At 39.4% G+C, this 17,664-nt stretch overlaps 3 protein-coding genes across 11 annotated transcripts in view; 1 reads left to right on the forward strand and 2 right to left on the reverse strand.

The window, feature by feature from the left end:
* Positions 1-826, reverse strand: part of LOC108279288 (uncharacterized) — a 21,341-nt gene extending 20,515 nt beyond the window's left edge. For 2 of the 9 annotated variants that reach the window (XM_053687883.1, XM_053687878.1), the window contains exon 1: positions 244-716. In XM_053687883.1, the coding sequence (XP_053543858.1) occupies positions 244-246 (3 nt within the window). In that variant the 5' untranslated portion in view covers positions 247-716. Of the gene's footprint in view, positions 1-243 lie in introns of all 9 variants that reach the window. The other 7 variants (XM_053687881.1, XM_053687875.1, XM_053687879.1 and 4 more) reach the window with 7 other exon arrangements.
* Positions 827-1,980: 1,154 nt separating this feature from the next.
* ddx52 (DEAD (Asp-Glu-Ala-Asp) box polypeptide 52) lies at positions 1,981-11,003 on the reverse strand. Its single transcript, XM_017493460.3, has 15 exons — positions 10,873-11,003; positions 10,055-10,262; positions 9,787-9,947; positions 8,931-9,116; positions 7,668-7,811; positions 7,458-7,569; positions 7,252-7,324; positions 6,933-7,136; positions 6,550-6,640; positions 6,305-6,427; positions 4,528-4,678; positions 3,844-3,919; positions 3,656-3,727; positions 3,308-3,406; positions 1,981-2,103 (listed from the first exon to the last, which is right to left on the reverse strand). Exons 1-15 carry the CDS (start codon positions 10,957-10,959, stop codon positions 2,049-2,051), a joined length of 1,842 nt encoding a protein of 613 aa, XP_017348949.1. The 5' UTR covers positions 10,960-11,003; the 3' UTR covers positions 1,981-2,048.
* A 1,151-nt stretch (positions 11,004-12,154) lies between these two features.
* Positions 12,155-17,460, forward strand: tlr22 (toll-like receptor 22). The gene is made up of 3 exons (XM_017493121.3): positions 12,155-12,276; positions 12,581-12,628; positions 13,234-17,460. Exon 3 carries the CDS (start codon positions 13,286-13,288, stop codon positions 16,181-16,183), a length of 2,898 nt encoding a protein of 965 aa, XP_017348610.1. The 5' UTR covers positions 12,155-12,276; positions 12,581-12,628; positions 13,234-13,285; the 3' UTR covers positions 16,184-17,460.
* Positions 17,461-17,664: the final 204 nt, after the last annotated feature.

A 17,664-nucleotide genomic window follows, 5' to 3' on the forward strand; every position in this document is an offset into this window, starting at 1 on the left:
GAAAACCCAACACAAATACGGAAACGATAGCTCCACCTAGCGCGCACTGGTGTTATAGCAAAACAGAAAAACGTCCGATTCTAAAACAAATTCAGTTACTACATCAGGTTGAAAAAGCTATATTTCCATTCAATAATGATTCATTACTAGAATAACTGTCTGGATATTATGAACACATTTATGCTGTTGAACTCAAACTTATAACTTTATATTTGCGTAATATTTAAGAAAATCTTTATTTACCATTTCTTGAACATCATCCTGGCCACCAGTTTCTTGCCACGGCAGAGTTTCTCGAGTTTCTTGAATTAATCCTTGAACCTCGAATCCGATCAACAACTAAAGCGTCTTCGATTCCGAAGTTTCCTTGAAGAAGCTGAAGATTTCTGCTTGAAATTATCGTCCCATATTGGGCGAGGATTACCGAGTCAAAAGTCTTAAAAACCAATTTCACGGTCATTTTAAATCATGTACAAAGACAAAAGAAGCGGGTAATTGGTGAGAGTCTGAATTTGAGTTGCTTCTCTGATGTGGTGGTGAGAGATGTGCGCTCGTGACAGCACAACGCAGATATATAACGCAGTAGTTGACTTGTCTAAACCACCGCGTTATATGTCTGCGTTGTGTTCTCTGTTCCTCACCCAGGAAGCTGCGGTTTTTATGAGATGTTTATGAGCATATAAATGAGTAATTATCTAGAAATTAATGCATCACAGCAGGTAGTTTGATCCCACTAAATCAAAACTTGAGATAACATTTGAGATTGTTTTGTTAAAAAAATAAAAGTTCTGTCATTTTTATGCATTTTTCCGAGAAAAGAAACATTAACATGCTCATCTGTAACATCAGACATCAGTACGTTCATCACAATTACATTATAATTATTGACATTTATAAACTAATAGTGCATGAAAAACTTGTTTTACTAAATAAGGAGAAACTTAAAACTGGAGCAGTGTGAATAATAATTTATGTAAAACCTCAAACCCACAGATCAACGCTCCGAGCGAGCGACCTCAAACTGATCTAGTTTTTACTTCCTGAGAAAATTAGCTTTGATCATAGAAGTCCTCTGCGTGAGAGAACATGTTTACAGAAGTAATACTTCAACGGGCACAAAGGGAAAAAAAAAAGAAAGAAGTGATACCAGACATGTTTGATTAATTGGCAAAGAAAAAAAAGAGAGAGAGAGGAACTAGGCCTGAGAACTAAAAGGATTTATGGCATGGGAATTAATGAATAAATGAACGAATATTAAAGAAGTAGAAGTAGATGCATAAAGCATGGTCATACTTTTTTATCCCCTTCAAGCTGTACAGAAATCTAAAACCTGAAATTTTAAATCATTAGAATAATGAATATTTAGAGGGGTACCAGCTTGGAAAATTTGGATCAACACAACAATTTAAAAGGCAACCATTTGAAATGAATCGAGGTGACGATCACGGGACAAAAAAAACAAAAAAAAACCCTGGTGTTTAAAAGCGTAATAATTCATATAAGAGATCTGGCTCGCAAGGAGATTTGGGCATAAGTCTAATACTTTTAAAATCATCTTTCTGTGTTAACTTCACACAAAAATTAGCGGCAGGTCTGCCTCAGATTCTAGATAAAGACGGTCATTTGGAGGAAAATCAAATCATATTGCATCACATCACAGAAGATCCAGATGCAGAAATTTGGTTATTAACCCCAAAAAATTTCATATATTAATGCTTTAAGCCTCTGATTATCATTTTTTTAAATACTCTCATTCCACCCCGATTATTTTTTGCTGTTGTTTTTGTTGTTTCAGGGCCATGCAGGTTTACAGTAATGTAAATGTTACAGATTAATTCATATGGGAAAATGCTTCATTTGAGCAAATAAATAAATAAATAAATAAATAAATACATAAATTAAAATTCATGACTACCTCTCTCGGATTTTGAATCTGTACTTTTCTACACGCTTCAGAGAAATCAGAATCAGAAACGGGAATCAAATTTTAAAGTTTTATTAGACAATTTCTTTTTACAATTATCATGTATCAAAATCTCAGCTATTTTTCAAGAGTCATTCGGTTCACCTCCACATGCGCTTGCCTCAGCTTTTCCCTTTTTCCTGAAAAAAACAAACAAAACAAAAACACAACGTGCTCAGAGGACACATCAAACTTTAGGACATTCATTCTTTAAAAAAAATGTATATTTACTCATTTGCCAGATGCTTTTATACAAAGTATACAGCTAAGCAGGTATGGGAAACTTTTTGCTAGTCCTGGGAGTTTAAGTCATACACACACACACACACACACACACACACACACACACACACACAACCTGTGAAAAGTTTAGACACACATTCTTTATTTCTCCTCATTTTATAATAATAATAATGATGAAGTCATCAAAAATCTGGAGTAACACAAATGGAACTATGGGAATTATGTTGTGATAAATAAAAAAAATCCAAAATAAATCAAAATAATTGAATATTTTCACATCTTCAAACGCCCTTTTTGTCTAGAATTTCCAGAAATGTATTCTTGGCGTTTTCTTGAGGAATTTCCCCGAGATGCTTTTTAATCAGTATTAAATAAATATTGTATTAATAAATAAATAATTTTTTTAGCTACTGTGTTTAACCCTTTCATGCGTGAATTATGAAATCCTGATCAAGGATTTTTCTCCTCTGTATTTTTACTCTTTAGGCATAAAAAATTATTTTACCTTCATTTTACTTTTATATACACTTTTCAAAAAGTTATTGCAGTTATTCTATTGAAATCCTTGCAATAGACAAGACAATGGTCCACTGTAATGACCACTACGCATGAAAGTGTTAGATCTGTAATGTTCTTGGGTATTTCGTTATTGGGGTTATTGGGGTATTCCGTTGCCCTGGCATGTCAACGTGTCTGGTTTATTGTCTCCTTGGAAGGTGACCCTTCATCCCAATCTAAGGTTTTCAATGTTCTGTATCAGGTTGATGAGATTTGGGACAGGTAATGTGAAAGGGGCCAGGTGACTGGGGATGGGGATTTTCTCAGTGAGCATTTAGGCCCATCAGATCAGACTAGAATCTTAGTTCTCATGGCCTGAGTTTTTCCTGAGGTCTACAGATAACTCCTTTGAGAAACATCTCATGGATCAATGTAAAGGAACCTGAGCGTAGTTTCAAGCACTGTATATACACTATACTATTCATGAGAAATGAAAGTGAATATAATTGATCTAATAATAAGACTTTAAAGTAACAACTTGGGGAAAACCTCAAGGCGTGTGAATACTTCTTCAAGGTGCTTTAGTACAATTTAGACCACTACCTTTTCACTTTTCCGGGATTGTTTTTCATGAGAAACCGAGGCGTTGTGCGAATTGTTGACCTCCTCGGCGGTTTCTTCTCAAGATGCCGCTTCACTTTGCTGTGGAGAGAAAAACATCTTTAAACATGACGCTGAACTATCCAATCCTATAGAAATATCACAGGATATATATTCTATGCACAGATTTTAAACGGAAGTAAGTAGTGATAAAGAAAGAAATGATTCCAGCCATGGGTTTCCTGGCATTTCAACTGGTGAGGGAAAAATAAATAAACAAACAAACAAACAGGCAGCTGATACGATCCTGATTAACTCTGCAAGAAATCATACGTTTATACAGGAATCTACCTTTTTAGTTTCTTGAATCCAATCATGTAATCAGGCACAGGACATCCCGCTTGTTTTATTACTGTGGCAATGCTGGTGAGAAAAACCATACAAAGAGATGAAATAGTTAGAGGTCAACAGTCGTACTTTAAAATATATATATATAATAATAACCTAATTAAATGAAATGAATAATTTATGAGTAATACCTGCGCAGGAGCGGTTTGTCGGCCTCTGTGAAAAACGTAATGGCTTTCCCTTTATGACCTGCTCTTCCTGTGCGGCCTGGAGAAAGGCGAGATCCCAAAGAGGAATAAATAGTTAAGAAACTAAAGCATGAATTGGATACGAACAGAACATTTTCCAACAGATTAAACACTCCTAAAGCAGACTATACAGTCGAGAGCAGGAGTGTGCGGATTTGCCTTTCAATTTGATTTCACCGTTAACCTATAATGTAGTGTTTCTATACCAAAGGGCGTGGTCTCGTCAACGATGACTCCGCCCCCATCCACAGGACACAAGTGTTAACTGAACACTTTGATGAGAAAATGATGTATACCATATCCGATGGCTTCACAATAACCGGATCTCAAACCAGTGGGAGCTCTGGGAGACCGATGGGGTATTATGGGCTGTATTAGACAGCACCTCCCATCACCACTAATCATTTCGATGAAGTGTTCATTTCTCCAGTACGGCTCCAGAGACTTGTCGAATATGTGCCAAGGTGCACTGAAGCTGTTCTGGTGGCTCAAAACCTTCCTAACACACTTTCTGTCAGAGTTTATTTTAACCCATGGGGGTTACAAACTTCTGCACACATCTGCATATTTTAAATAAGAAGAAAAAAAATTAAAATCATCAGTGCACAGCTCGAGGTTCTGACTAACCTATGCGATGAATGTACTCCACGGCACTCGTAGGAAAGTCGTAGTTTATCACCAGATTGACGCCTTTGAAATCAATCCCGCGAGCCATGAGCGCTGTGCAGATGAGCACCCAGATCTTACCGGCACGGAAACTGTTCACCACGTTCTCTCTCTAAAACACAAACATAAAACACCACACCTTTTTCCTTCTAGTCACGGATACATTTTGTACTGCCAGTTATAAAGAACTCGCCCATACACAGAGTGAAATCACGCCTTAATCAATAATCTGTTGCTTTAATAAAAGGATGTAAAGAATCCAAGACCTTCCATCAGATGCAGACGGCTTTCTTCTTAAGACACTCTAAATGATTTTAACCTCCTTACACACACACACACACAGGGACACCCCTTATTTCTGCACTAAAATTCTCTGTTCCATTTTTACAAATTTTCCAGCTGCATTTTCAGTTGTTTTTTTAAAAAAATCTGTTTATTTAAGCTGTTCTTTTTATGGTTTAAGGCTATACATGTAGAGAACCTGCTTGTATCGCGTATGTAGTACAAAAGATTTTAATATATACTTTTGTACAAATCCTGCAGAAGTAGCGTGGCAGTTTTGATTCTAATAAAACATCGGCCAAATTAAATCAATTTATTTTTTGCATGGTTTCGTGCTAAATGTCATAAATACAAAACGTAGTATTTGTAATAACAGTACAGTAATGCCGATTGTGGTCTATTTTATTTACGGCACGGTGCGAAAGTCTTGCAAAGAAATGCTGTAAGGCAAAAATGCCTTCAGGAATAAGGAAAATTAAATGTTTTTAAACTTAAGCAGGTCATACAGTGTGAGAAGTAATAATCTGAGTAATAATCCAGTGAAATGACAGGATGGAGAAAAAAAAAAAAAAAAATTTTAAAAAGAGATGTTAGGCTTCTTTCTATCGTCTGGTACCAGACAAAAATAAAACCCATACAGACGTTCAAAGCAAAGGTTTAGTTTCATGCCCCGAGCTTGCCTCTTTCACACTGAGTCAAACTGAGCTAATTAGTTTTTCGTGTCAAAATGAATCAGCTTCCTGCAGGGGAATCACTGACATTATTTATGGTCTGAAAACCTGCGCTGCGTAAATGTTCCCTTATATTATTTTATATACAAAAGTTATGAAGTCCTGTACACCTGCTAATACCTATAAAATATTGCGAGTGCGTTTGTGCACTTAGAGTGTTGAGAGTGTTGCTTCTGCTTGCTGTATTTGCAGGCGTTTCCGCACTTGCATGTTGTTCGCCACTGCTGACATGGCATCCAGACTAGGTTAGGGTTAACATATAGTGCCCTCCACTAAGATTGGCACCGCAAAATCAAGGTCCTACAATGGCCATCCCAGTCCCCTGACATGAAACGCATAGAAAAGCTGTGGGGTGAACTGAAGAGGAGAGTCCACCAGCGTGGACCTCGACATGTGAAGGATCTGGAGAGATTCTGTACGGAGGAACGCTCTCAGATCCCTCGCCATGTGTTCTCCAACCTCATCAGGCGCTATAGGAGAAGACTCAGAGCTGTTATCTTGGCAAAGAGAGCTAGCACAAATAATTGACTAAAAAGGTGCCAATAATTGTTGCACACCTATATTTAAGAAAGTTGTTGTTTTTTTTTTAACAAAAGATCAAACAATAAAGACAATTTTTCACAGCCCTTCTTCGCTCATATTTACCAAGGGTGCCAATATTAGTGGAGGGCGCTGTAAATTCTTTAGAAAGAGATCACGCATGGCTCTTTTCTTCCTTGACTAACCTGCTGTTGTGTGCGCCCTGCATGAATCACATCCACATTGATGCCCTCGTACACCAGCTCATGGAACAACTCTCGGGCCCGCTCTATGGACTGCACGAACACCAGCACGGGAGGCAGAAAGCCCTGCATACAAGAGTTGAGAAGATGCATGAGGGGTTTGTAGTAACCAAAAATCGAATCGTCTCTATTGTACACAAGTCCGATCATCTCTGTGGCCCATCGTAGGCGTCCAAATTCTCACGAACCTTCTTGATCATGTCCCTTATAGCGAGCATCTTGCCATTTTCTGCACCAACAAACAGAAGCTCCTGCTCGACCGTCTCTGCCGCGGAGTTCCTGTGGACGGAAACAACGTAAGGATAAAGCATCGATGACACCGGGCCTTCGAAACGTCTAAATGTTTAACTAAAAATTCCTGCCAAATCGAGATAAGCTCACGGAGAGCTGAAAATGATGATTAAATGGTGAGAGCTCACTTCTTTAGGACAGCTAAAACTTCTAGTAATGTATGACCATCCATCCAGAAATACTTCTGTGTAATAACACCACAATACTGCTTAGCCTTTGAGACGCTTAGAAAACGTTAAACAGCCCGGTCTGCTAAAGGAGACGCGCACGTCTTTCATACCTGGGTCCGATGTTAACAGAGACGAGATTGTCCAGATTGAGTTTGCACCACTGCTCGACCTCTGTGGTGAAAGTGGCACTGAAGAGAGCGCGGCGGACTCTGGGAGAGGTGCAGGCCAGGAAGATGGTCGCCAGCTGCTCCCTGAAGCCGGTCTTACCGTCCTCAAACAGCTTATCGGACTCGTCCACCACCAGCCACTCCACACTGAGCAACCCACAAACAACAGCCCTAATTATATTCCTTCGTTTACTGTGTTTCCATGTTAGCGTCCATTTTGGACTCTTTGGTCTGGATTGTGAAAGTCCTGAAGTAGACCGACCTGCCGAGATCAACAGCTGGAGGCTCCTGGCTGAGCAGGTAGATCAGCCTGTTTGGTGTCGTCACCAATATGTCTGAGAAAGAAATTTCATCGCAAAATTACCTGCACTGCATCGAGTTGTTGAAGGAACGAAACTCAAAAAAACAATCCAAATGTTAGGGGAAATCATCACCACACATTTTTATTTAAAACGCATGAAGACTTACCAAACTTCTTGGCTGACTTGGGACCGTATTTTTTGGCTGCATCCACTCCTTTGTTAATCATGCGAACCCTGAAGCCCACTCCCTCGGACAGCTTCAGCAGCTCCCTGTACGTCTACGAGGAACCGCGGAAAGAACGGTTTACGTTACCGCTTGAAAACGTGTTGCCTTTAAATATCAGAGCGTTTCAACACTGGTGTGTTAAGGTCTCACCTGGCTGGCCAGCTCTCTCGTGGGTGCTACGATGAGCGCTCTGAAACCCTGGTTGAGCGGCTGACGGAGATGCGCCAACACGGGCAAGCAGAACGCTATGGTTTTCCCCGAGCCTGTGGGGGCACACGCCAGGATTTCCCGTCTCTGAAGTGCACAAGAAAAACATGTTAACCCTTTAAATACTGTATTACAAAAATGTAACACGGAATTCAGATTCCCAAATGTGTTTTGAACCAAGAATTAATCTGCAGCCTGGAAGTCCCGCCCCCTTCCTCCTATTTATCAATTAATGAAGTCCAATACCTGCCGATAACCGATTAATCAACCGATTAACGATAACATTAACAACCGTTTTTAACATCGATACTGACTGAAAACATAACACTCAAAGTAAAATATTTATTACAAAAATAAACAGCACTGACTGTACTATGAAAACGTATTGTACCTTTCCTAAAGGAAGTAAATATATTAACTATTAATAAATATTAAAGTAAATAAAAAAATATATACATCCAAACCGAACCAAAAACATAACGCTCCAAATTACAATAAAATTGGTCAGGTATAGTTTTTTTTAAATAGTTTTTTATTTCGCCTCTAGAGGTCGCTCTCGGACTGTATAGTGACACCACCGTGTCAGTGTGGCAAAACCAATTAATAGGTCGACCATTTTTTAAAATTTAAATGTATCAATTTATGTTCGACTTAGCTACCATTAGGCAAGTGTAATATATCTCAGGAATGTACCCGTTTACTGTAAAATGCTGCAGAATCACCTAAAAATCCTAAAAACCTAAAGAGAGTTTTTGTGACCGACACTGCCAACAAGCAGTTCCCGACTGCACAGCTGGTAATATTATTACACCCTCCCTCCCGGTCCTTACACTTAAAATACTTTAAATTATCACTTTTCTGTTTTCCTGGACTATTAAATTGTGAGCAGGGAAAAAGCACCATCACACAAGCTTAATGGTCAAGCAATGTTACTTTAAGATTGAATATGCTTATATATAGGGTCAGAGGGTACTGAAATGCTGACGTAAAATAAATTTCCTACTACAGTTATTATTATAGCACCCTCAACATGTATGTTAAGCAGCTGGAGTGCACGACACTTTACATCCAAAACACATGTATGGTAATGTATTTTCAGGTCAAGTACGATAGAAGTAATGAAGTACAAAGAACCTCGGGCAATTTACTCACGTGAATAGTGCATCCTGAGTAATCCATCAGACAAACAAACAGACGTTGACTTACGTGCATCATGAGAGGGATGGCCTGCATCTGAATGGGCGTAGGGGTCTGAAAGCCAGCTGCTCTGATGTTCTGAATGATCCGGGAATCCAGCTCGTACTCCTGCTGAAGCTCCTCGAACGTGCTGAGAGGGTCTGGGACGTCAGTGCCATGCACGTTAATCCTGTTCTGATGCCGGATCTGATTGAGCTGAGACGTTCAGACCAAACAAGATTACTGACCAGAAAATCCGAGCACACAGAAAAACAATAAGAAAAAGACAGAAGCTCCACACTAACAGCATTTAGGTGTGCGTGAAACTGATATGAACCGGAAACTGCAGAAATGATTGTATGTACAAGGAACCAGATGAGTGTAATAAGATTATCTAAGCAATTATTAATTGCAATTGCACACAATTGTCTTTCGCAGTCATGTCTGTTGGTAAACAAGACCCTTCAGCTGTACATGAATCGAAGAGGGCTTTGGCTGAAAGCGTGTTGCGAAGACGTCACATGACACTGAACAACCTGTTTATCGACACAGGCATGCAAAATCAATCATCGCCGTTTCCATTAGTTTACAAGATTGAGCTTTGTATATTCACAGGTCAAAGATTTACCTAGAGAACATCAGCGCAAAGCAAAAGTAAGCACAAACACGCTTTTCAAATCTGCCGTCCTTTCCCCTTCAGTGAACAAGCGATCAGTGATCTGAGCTTGAACTGATGCTGCTTTAACTCAAAAAAATAACATCAATACTACGGCTAAACCGTAGATGTTCGCACTTCTGCTCTATCACTACATCGTAAGGACACGGCACATCTCAGATGTATTTCAGGTCACAGATAACACGGTTAAACATTAGATGCTTTCCCTACCTTCTCTCTATGCAGCTGCTTTAATCTCTTTATTGATGGTCCGTCTGTGGTCTTTTTCTTCGGTCCTTTCGCCTTCTTGTCTTGTGAAGACATCCACCGAATCCCTGTCTGCTCTGAATCATCATCATCATCATCATCATCATCACTCTCGTCTTCTGAATCTGTGCATTAATAGAAATGAGCGAGGGGGACAGCTATAATGACTTAAGTTTCTATAGCAGCATTACAGACATTCACAATGAATTACCAGCTCATGTTTGTCTTTTACCCTGAGTTTTTCTTTTATTCTCTTTCTTTTTTCTTTTCGGCTTGCGCAGGGATTCATCCGCGATGGTCAGGTTATCTTCTTCTGACCCGTGCTCATCATCATCATCATCATCACATCTAAAGTCTTCAGCTGGCTCGTCTCTGGTTTTGCCAAAGAAGCCAATATCGGCCAAAGGGTTGGCGATCTCTTTGTTCTGAGACCTCACCACCTGTTTCATAGAGGCAGGAAAAAGGATAGAAAGTTCAGAGGAATTAAATAAAACACGGTTAAATGTATTTAGTGTGTTTAAACAATGAAAAAGTACTGAAATGCAATAACATCACAGCCAAGCTGAGGAAGAGGAGTGGGGAAACTGAGGTGTTTTATTTACTTCTATAAACCTAGCTACATAGGGATGGTCGTATTTAAGGTCCTGAGAATCCATGACAATTTACAAAAAAAGGACTCCCCCCCCCAAAAAAAAAAGTTTATAACATGACTACTCTACTCAGCTCAAACAAGCCAGGGAGCTAGCTTAAAAACAGGCTTGCTGCTCTGCGTTACTCAAACATGATGCTTGACAAATATTTCTGATAGAAATGAATCACTTTAAAATCAAAAAGTAAGTGCAAAACTAATGAATAAGTTCTCCCTGTGCTGCTGAGTTAGCAGGCAAGCTAACTCGGCATGTAAACACCACGCAGAATGGAGACACGTTTGTTAGCCATGTTAGCCTAAACGACTTTGCTTTTCAAAAAAAATTACCTCAAGAATTTCAGCATTTCTGTAAAATACGACTACCACATGAAAAACAAGGCCGGAATATATCAAGACATCACCTTAAATCTTTCCGCATCTCTGCCAAATCTTTTAAAATCAAACTTTGCGCCAGATCCAAGCCTCTTGAACAAGTCCACGGCGTCCATTGAGGAGGTCGAGCACAGAGCAACGGAGGAGACGATTACTAATCGATTTCAGAGCTTTCGATGATTAACAGCTCGGTGATCGATATATATATCGATATTATATATCGATATATATTTATATAAATATAGATCGATATATATATCGATATTATATATCGATATATATTTATATAAATATATGAAATATTACAATACCAAATTGTTAAGTTCTTTGTCCGATACCAGACAAAACCAGAATTTGGACCCTGCTCTGGTTCATTCCCTCTTGTCTGGTACCAGGAAGAAGTCACACAGACACCATCGTTCAGTGAAAGCTTCTTAGTTTAATGATACAGAAAGCATAGTGTGTGTATATATATATATATATATATATATATATATATATATATATATATATATATATATATATATATATATATATATATGTGTGTGTGTGTGTGTGTGTGTGTGTGTGTGTGTGTGTATATCTGTATGTATGTATAGGCAGTGGTCAGGAGAGACACAACGCACCCAACCCAATCCAGGTAATGGCCCTCCTGGTTGTCTGTTTGTCCCTGACTCTGTATGTTCCCAGGTCCTCCAGTGGAGTCACTGCTCCCGATTTGCCTGCCACCCCGGCTCCAATCGCACCCTGGGAATGCTGAAGAGACGTTTCTGGTGGCCAACCATAGAAGCCAACCCCTATCAATGCCTGTACTGTATGCGCTAGGAGCAATGCTTCACACCATCTGCCTGCCAGCCTGCAGCAACCCTTGCCTGTTCCTAGCCGCCCCTGGTCCCACATTGCCTTAGACTTCGTCACTGGTCTGCCTCCCTCACAAGGTAAAACTACCATCCTGACCATCATACAAGCTCCATACAGCCCATGAGACTGCAGACCTTGTGACTATCCATGTCTTCAAGCTACATGGTATCCCCCAGGACTGACCGCGGGCCCCAGTTTGTTTCCCAGCTATGGATAGACTTCTGTAATGCTCTAGGGGCCATGGTGAGTCTCTCTTCAAGTTTCCATCCCCAGACTAATGGCCAACCAGAGCGGGCTAAACAGGAGTTGGAAGCAGCGCTGCGATGTGTCACCACCAACAACCCCCCCACCTGGGGCTCTCAGCTTCCCTGTATTGAGTACACCCACAACTCCCTGTCCAGTACTGCCACCAGTATGTCCCCCTTTATGTGTTCCCTGGGTTATGATCCTCCCCTCTTCCCCACTCAGGAGGGCGATATTGCCATGCTGTCAATACAGGTCCACATCAGGTGCTGCCGCAAGACATGGAAGGAGGTCCGTTCTGCCCTGCTCCACTCTGCTCACCACAACCGGTAAATCCTGTTGTGTATCACAAATCATTTTTATCTTTGAAACCATGTTTTCAGGGGCTTTAACATGCCTTTTTGTTCTTGCAGATTTTTGTTATTTTAATTACAGTCTATTTGTTTACAATAAATTAAATACTGAATAGAATAGTATTAATATTACTAATTATATGACAAATACAGCAAATCTCCATTTGGGGATTTTATATGATGAGGCAAGATAACAGCCTACCATAAACCTGCTAATCTGTGGTAAAAGTCCTCTTGTTATAGTTTTTTCACATGACATACTTCCTCATATCACTGTCAGTCTAGCCTTGGGAGAGTAACCAAGCATGGAAATTTAGCGGAAGAAAAGGTATGTATATTTCCCACATATATATATATATATATATATATATATATATATATATATATATATATATATATATATATATTTCTAGTGCCATGGACAAAAGAAGTTTGCGATTAATCTGTCTGAGATTATAATTTGGAAAAAAAGGAGCTTTAAAATGTTTTCAGACCAGTATTATTATTAGCCACATGCCGAAGTGTGAATGAGAACGCGTGTAAAGCGCTTTGAAACCGCTAAAAAGCACTGTATATGTAAATGCAAGCCAGATTATCTGTTTTATCCATTTGAACCAGTTTCTAATTTCTTAATGTCTTGTATAAAATGTTAATAATAAAATATTGGCCTAATTCAGTAAAGTCATGACAAAACTGCCTTTGTTACTCAAACTTCCACTTTCTTGAATTTGGAGAAAGTTTCTGCAAAATGCTATTATATGATTTAGAACCATTGCTGTAATAGTGTATTATGAACTTTATTACTGCTCTTGTTATCCAGATATAACACAGGGTTGTGTATGACAACTATATGTGGTTGTGTATGTGTTTAAAACTAAGTAGAATCTTTGCCCCAAAATAAATCTGAGCGATTCATGTGATTTTGCGTTACAGCTCTTGCAAAAGAAGAAGTCATCTGCTAATGACTAACACATCCTGTTGAAGGATGACTGCAAATCTGGATAAGCTGTGCTCAAAGGCAACCATTTCACTAGCCGTTCTCTGCATATGCATCTTCAGTTTCCAAGTCAATGCGTTTTCATTGACAAACTGCACCGTCTCTGGTGCGCTAAACGACACTGAGGGGTTGAAAGTTCTTTGCTACAACATGGGCTTCTGTAAGGTTCCTTCGCCGATACCCAGCAATGTCAGATATCTAGACATGTCCTTCAACTCCATTTCAAACATCAGAGTTGAAGAATTTGACGACCTTAGTTACTTGAGTTACCTAAACTTATCTAACAGTAAAATCTCATGGATACAAGAAGGTACCGCAGAGCATTTTCCCCACTTGATCAATCTTAACCTGGCCAACAACAACTTGAAAGGAGTGTCAAGAGGTCTACTGGACGGTCTAGCCGACCTGCAAGTGCTGCGTCTCGATGGAAATAACATCGAACACATTGACAAATTAGCTTTTAGTAATCTTCGGAATATGAAGGTGTTGAACCTTACGAAAAATAACCTCCAGCAGATTGCCAACATCAAACCAGTGATTTTGTCACCAGGGTTGGAGGAATTGTTAATCGGAAGCAACAACTTTGACGTTTTCAACTCGTATGACATGCCGAGGACGTCTTTGTCGCTGAAAAAAATCGATTTTTCTTACAATCCCTTGACCAAGTTCCAAATAACTGAAAATATATTCCCAAATCTAGACTACCTTGATATATCATACTGCGGCCAAAACAGGACAATGCTATGGAATATTACTGATAAGACTTTTCTGAATTCAGTAAAAGTACTGAATCTGACCGCAGTGCACATTCCAGAAGAGAACATCGCTGCTATACTTCACGAGGTCTCCTGGGCTTCTTTGTTTAAACTCAGATTAAATGAATTGAAACGGATGAACACAAAGACTCTGTTACAGTATGCATGCTTGCCTGGAATTAGGGTGCTACGCATGCAACGCAACAAAATCTCAAAACTGACAGCTTATATGCTTGATCCCTGCTCTAACTTGACCGAGCTAGACTTTGGAGATAATGAAATATCACATATTTCTCTGCCCGTATTCAAAGAACTAACACAGCTGAGGGTACTCCATCTACAAATTAACAGACTGACCAAGGTCGAGAATTTGTTCCGAAATCTTCCGTTGCTTGAATTCCTAGACCTCAGTAGAAACAGGATTACCAGATTAACCTGTTCAGACTTTGCCAATTTAACACAATTGAGTTCGCTGTATTTGTACAGCAACAGAATTTCGAAACTTCCTTCATGCGCATTTAAAGATCTGAATAATCTCGAAATTTTAAGGCTGGGATCGAATAAATTGTTGACAATTGACACTGCTTTTGAAAATGACTTGCCTTCTTTGAAGGTTTTGCAACTGACATATAATAAGTTAAGCACACTACCCAAGGAGAGCTTTAAGGGTTTGTCTAATCTTAGGACCCTTGACATCGGGGAAAATCAGATTTCTGAGATTGAACCACATGCGTTTTCAGGACTGCTAAATCTAACTGAATTATTACTTTCCTCAAACAGGATAACGGATAAAGCTATACGAGACGAGAAAGTGTTCTCAGGCATGCCTGAACTGAAAACGCTAGAAATATATAGCAATTTAATTTCTTACGTCGATGATACATTGGGGATGCCCCCTTTTCTACTCTTAGGTTCGCTGGAGATTTTGTCTATTCATAGTCAAAGACGAGGTTTTGGTAAAATTCCCTCAAACCTTCTTCAAGGTTTAACCTCCTTGAAAATGTTCTATGGTGGAAGCATGAACCTGAAATATCTACATCCTGATACGTTCAGCTCCACTCCTAAACTTTGGTTTTTGGACCTCTCAAAGAATTCATTTGCGGATGACAAATCCATAACCGCCAACGTTTTCCACCCGATCCCAAAGCTGAGTAAGCTCATCATCTCTAGATCTCAGATTCATTCTCTGAATTTCGTATTAAATGCAAACCTCTCCAGGCTGTCAGTCATTAAAGCGTCTGAGAATATGTTAGACGTCATCAATCAAACGCTGATTCGGTCACTCCCTAAACTGAGATTCCTCGATTTAATGAAAAACACCTTCACTTGTGACTGTAACAATGCTTTTTTCATTGAATGGGCTTTGAAAAGTAATTACACCCAAGTTGTTTACCTGAGTAGATATACCTGTAGCTACCCACTATCGCTGAGAGGCAAGAGCATTTTAGACCTCAAAACAGAGTGGTGTAATGTGAATATAGACTTTATCATGTTCGTGCTCAGCTCTGTCATCGTTACACTTACCCTTCTGGTGTCGTTCATTTATCAGTTCTTCCAATGGCAGATTTTGTATGCATACTACCTATTCGTCGCCTTCCTGTATGACAGCAAAAGGAAACAGATACACCAGCAACACGGATACAAATACGATGCCTTTATTTCCTACAATGCCCGAGATGAACCTTGGGTCGTCAAGGAGCTGCTCCCTAATTTGGAAGGTGAGCAGGGCTGGAGACTCTGTCTGCATCATAGGGACTTTGAGCCAGGAAGATCCATCATAGACAACATCATGGACGGGATATACAGCAGTCGAAAGACCATTTGCGTGATCACGAACAATTATTTGAGGAGCACGTGGTGTTCCAAGGAGATCCAGATGGCTAACTTCAGACTGTTCGATGAGCAAAAGGATGTATTAATCCTGATATTCCTGGAGGATATTCCTACCCACCAACTGTCTCCCTACCATCGGATTCGTAAACTGGTAAAGAAGAAGACTTACCTCAAATGGCCCCAAAATGGAGAATATACAAGGTTTTTTTGGCAGAAACTGAGAATGGCTTTAGAGACAAAAGAAGGCCCAGAAGGGGAGAAACCTCTTCTCAATGGACAAGGGGAATGTGATTATTGAACTAACCTTAAACTGTAAAGTTTATCATTCATGCCAGGGGTGTCAAACTCATTTTAGTTCAGGGGCCACATACAGCCTAATTAGATGTCAAGTGGGCCAGGCCAGTAAAATCATATTATAATTACCTATAAATAACAATAAGTCCATGTTTTTCCCTTTCTTTTCGTGCAAAGAAGTACAAGTACATTAGGAAAATCTTCTTATTTAATGAAATATCCTTTTACAAAAACATATCATGAACAACCTCATATTTCTTAAGACAAACATATGCAATTTGTTTCTGATTATCATTTACATGTGTGCATTACAGCTGGTCACAGTGTAATAACAAACTGCAGAAGGCGCATTGCTACCGTCTGATGTTCGGTCCGAGTCCCAGAGTTGTGCCGCGTCTTCTACTCTGATTAAAACAGTGCGCCCCTAGCGGATAATTTAGGAATAGCATTTTATTTAAAAATTTCTAGTTCATGTTTTTTATGCTTTTTTTCACTTTCAGACTTTATCCTGCGCGTTGGATTGCAGGACGGTTTTGGAACGTTCGTCTGACACCCCTGATTTATGCAGTCTGTTTTTTTTTGTTTGTTTTTTTTAATCAAGGAATGAAATTGAATTTCATTGCGTTCTGTGTGTCAAACACTGTCTCATTGTTTCAGATATAAGGGTATAGTTAGAGTGGTGTGGAGATACAGGAACCGTGTCAGCAGCTCCTCTTCATCTAAATTTGCTGACCTTTGAACCTAAAGTGGGCACAGTACGTGCTGACATGGTATTCATTATTCAGAGTAGTGCTGAACAATGGGTTCTGTCCTCACTTTGTTCTGAATTTTACCCCCCAGCAGGAGTCCCACCCTCTACACAGGAGGCTATAACGGCCTCGTACTCTGCAAAGCTGATTATTTTGTACAGGAAGAAATGTTCTCTATATCATTGTTTACAAAAAGTTAATAGAAAATGCCTGAATCAGAGGGCTAGATCCCTCAAATCAATTTATTATTGCTAATATAAACAAAAACAGATCATATTAAACAGTAATTGTTGAATGTTTGGATCATGTGTGTGACTACATTTTATAAATCGGTATACGTCCCAAATCTTCATGACTGCACATTACCTAAAACGACTATTGATTATGGGGATTAAGTGAGATTAGACAGTGAGATGTTAGTTAAAAGACTACAACAACAGGGTGGTGCAATGTGACCCGATGTGAAGCGGAGCTACTCTTACCACCCAGAAATATGTATAAACAATCCTCCGTCCTGAAGACTTTCCCATGGCGGAAAACGAAAAAGCTAATCTTCACCTCGGACTGTTACGAAACTGGAGACTCCTTCCGTAAATGTTAAATAAACATTTTTTCTTACAGAATACTTCACCATATCGAGAATAAAGTTAATAATTATAGTTAATGTCCTAAGCCTAATTCACTTGCTTTTCTCTTTTCTGCAATCTCCAAAATAATAATAATAATAATAATAATA

The sequence above is a fragment of the Ictalurus punctatus genome, chromosome 18 (assembly GCF_001660625.3).
Source record: "Ictalurus punctatus breed USDA103 chromosome 18, Coco_2.0, whole genome shotgun sequence".
Taxonomy (NCBI): domain Eukaryota; kingdom Metazoa; phylum Chordata; class Actinopteri; order Siluriformes; family Ictaluridae; genus Ictalurus; species Ictalurus punctatus.